Source organism: Atta cephalotes, assembly GCF_000143395.1.
Source record: "Atta cephalotes unplaced genomic scaffold scaffold01240, whole genome shotgun sequence".
NCBI lineage: Eukaryota > Metazoa > Arthropoda > Insecta > Hymenoptera > Formicidae > Atta > Atta cephalotes.
This window is the reverse complement of record NW_012131304.1, coordinates 1-2,050: the sequence shown is the minus strand read 5'-3', so window position 1 is coordinate 2,050 and position 2,050 is coordinate 1. Positions and strand designations below refer to the sequence as shown.

Below are 2,050 nucleotides of genomic sequence, written 5' to 3'. Positions count from 1 at the left end.
CGACACTATAATTGAATTATACACCTCTCGCGCACGCACGCACACGTGGTTAGTTTAATTCAAGAGCAGTGACGACGTGGTCAATATACACAAATGCGCAATGATATCGCTGATATCGTCGTAGTACAATTAAAGAGTTATCAATAATCGATCACTGTACTGTGATTCTGATTTATACATTTTATCTCTTTATGCAATCAAAAAGCGAGTTTCCGTAACATAATTATATTACATGTAGGGAAGAGAGATGAATTTATTAAACAAATAATATATGTCTATGTGAATCATATTGTAATACGTACATGTATGTGTCTCTTTATTCATGTATGTATTACAAAAATATGTTTCTGCTTAATTCTCAATATTTGATTTTTAATAAGTAATGAAACTTTAAATCTTTTCGCACAATTACATTACTTATATTACTGTGCTTTTGATCTATATGTCTCATTTTCCTATCCTGTAAATTTATAAATTTTGTATTATCAGTGACCACAACACTTTATGTTTATTGTTATAGTGCCACCAAATATTGACGATTCGCAGAGTTCATCGGATGCAATCGTTCGCGAGGGCGCTAATGTGAGTCTCACCTGCAAAGCGACCGGAAGTCCAACGCCTAGTATTCGTTGGAAACGAGACGATGGTACCAAAATCTCGATCAACAAAACTTTAGCTGGTACGTATACAATATAATTTGATGACGAGATTTTACAATATATCAGTAGACGAAACGATTATATATTTTTGGGTAATACTCTGTTATTACACGTATATTTTTTTATTATTATTATTTTCTCTTACTATTATTATTTTATTATTATATTACATTTCTCTTTTAAAATATATTATCTAAATTTGCTATATTTTAATTCATTTTATTCATTATTTTGCAACTTATCTCAACAAACAATTTATTAGTTTCGACTGTATTATATATGTATTATATATGTTACTATTTATTATATAGGCTTTAAGGCAGAATTATATGTTGATACTTTTTAAAGTTCATTTTCTCATTCCTTATTTTGTATATCAACACATTTCTCATTATTTATTATTTGCACTTTAATAAAGTTATTATCATTATTATTATTAATCTCTTTTAAAAATATAAAAAAATAAAAATTCCTGCATTCCCATTTTTAAGAGGGAGATCGCACGTTTTGACTACCAAAGTCTCACCTATAACAGAATGTATTAAAAAAATATATTTATATGCCGTTCTGTGAAAATGAAAAATAATTAACTTAATCGATTAACAAGTAATGAATATTGAACGGTTGCATTTTCAGTGGCAGAATGGGAGGGTGAAACGTTGGAAATGGCGCGGATTTCGAGATTGGATATGGGCGCGTATTTATGCATCGCCAGCAACGGTATACCACCGACAGTTAGCAAACAGATCAAAGTATCGGTTGATTGTAAGTATATTTTATGTCTATTTAATTGCAATGATCTATCGAAGATTAATGCCATCATTCTTGCGCTATCAGGAGAGAAATCATTACTATAACCATTATAAAAAAAATACGATCACAATGTATCGGCATCAGTCTCTTCTATAGCGTTTCTTTTGGCGACTTCTTTTAGATTTATCCATCTTTTATTCGCATAAATATTTTCTTCTTACTTATCTATTAAAGCTTATTACGATAATCATTAAACATTGATTTGTTTAGAGAAACTGATTTTAAATAATTTTGTCATACATCCCGATCATAAACATATCTTCGTTTAAAAGTTATGATATTGACACAAAAAGAGAAATGTAAAAAGTAAAGATCCGAAAGGGATCGCATAATCAGATTTCGGAAAACCAGATTTCTCGGGAGAGTAAAGGTACCTGCCAACAAACAAGGTATAGACTGGCTGCAGCTGTGAGGTAGTCTCTAAGTGGCAACTGCGACATTGCACTACGCGTCGGTATAGTACGTTGCTTGGAGAAAGGGGTTCAACACATACAATTTAATAACATAGAAAGGAAACCGACAAAGCGGGCTTTACTGGGTCTCTCACCTCTCTCTCTCTCTCTCTCTCTCTCTCGTCT

General features: G+C 31.6%; 1 protein-coding gene across 1 annotated transcript; it reads left to right on the top strand.

Moving 5' to 3' along the window:
* Positions 1-520: 520 nt before the first annotated feature.
* LOC105625387 (lachesin-like) lies at positions 521-1,699 on the top strand (the record flags this gene model as incomplete). The annotated part of the gene is made up of 2 exons (XM_012206720.1): positions 521-679; positions 1,296-1,699. Coding segments are annotated over 2 exons (380 nt in total), but the record flags the coding sequence as incomplete, so codon positions are not given.
* Positions 1,700-2,050: the final 351 nt, after the last annotated feature.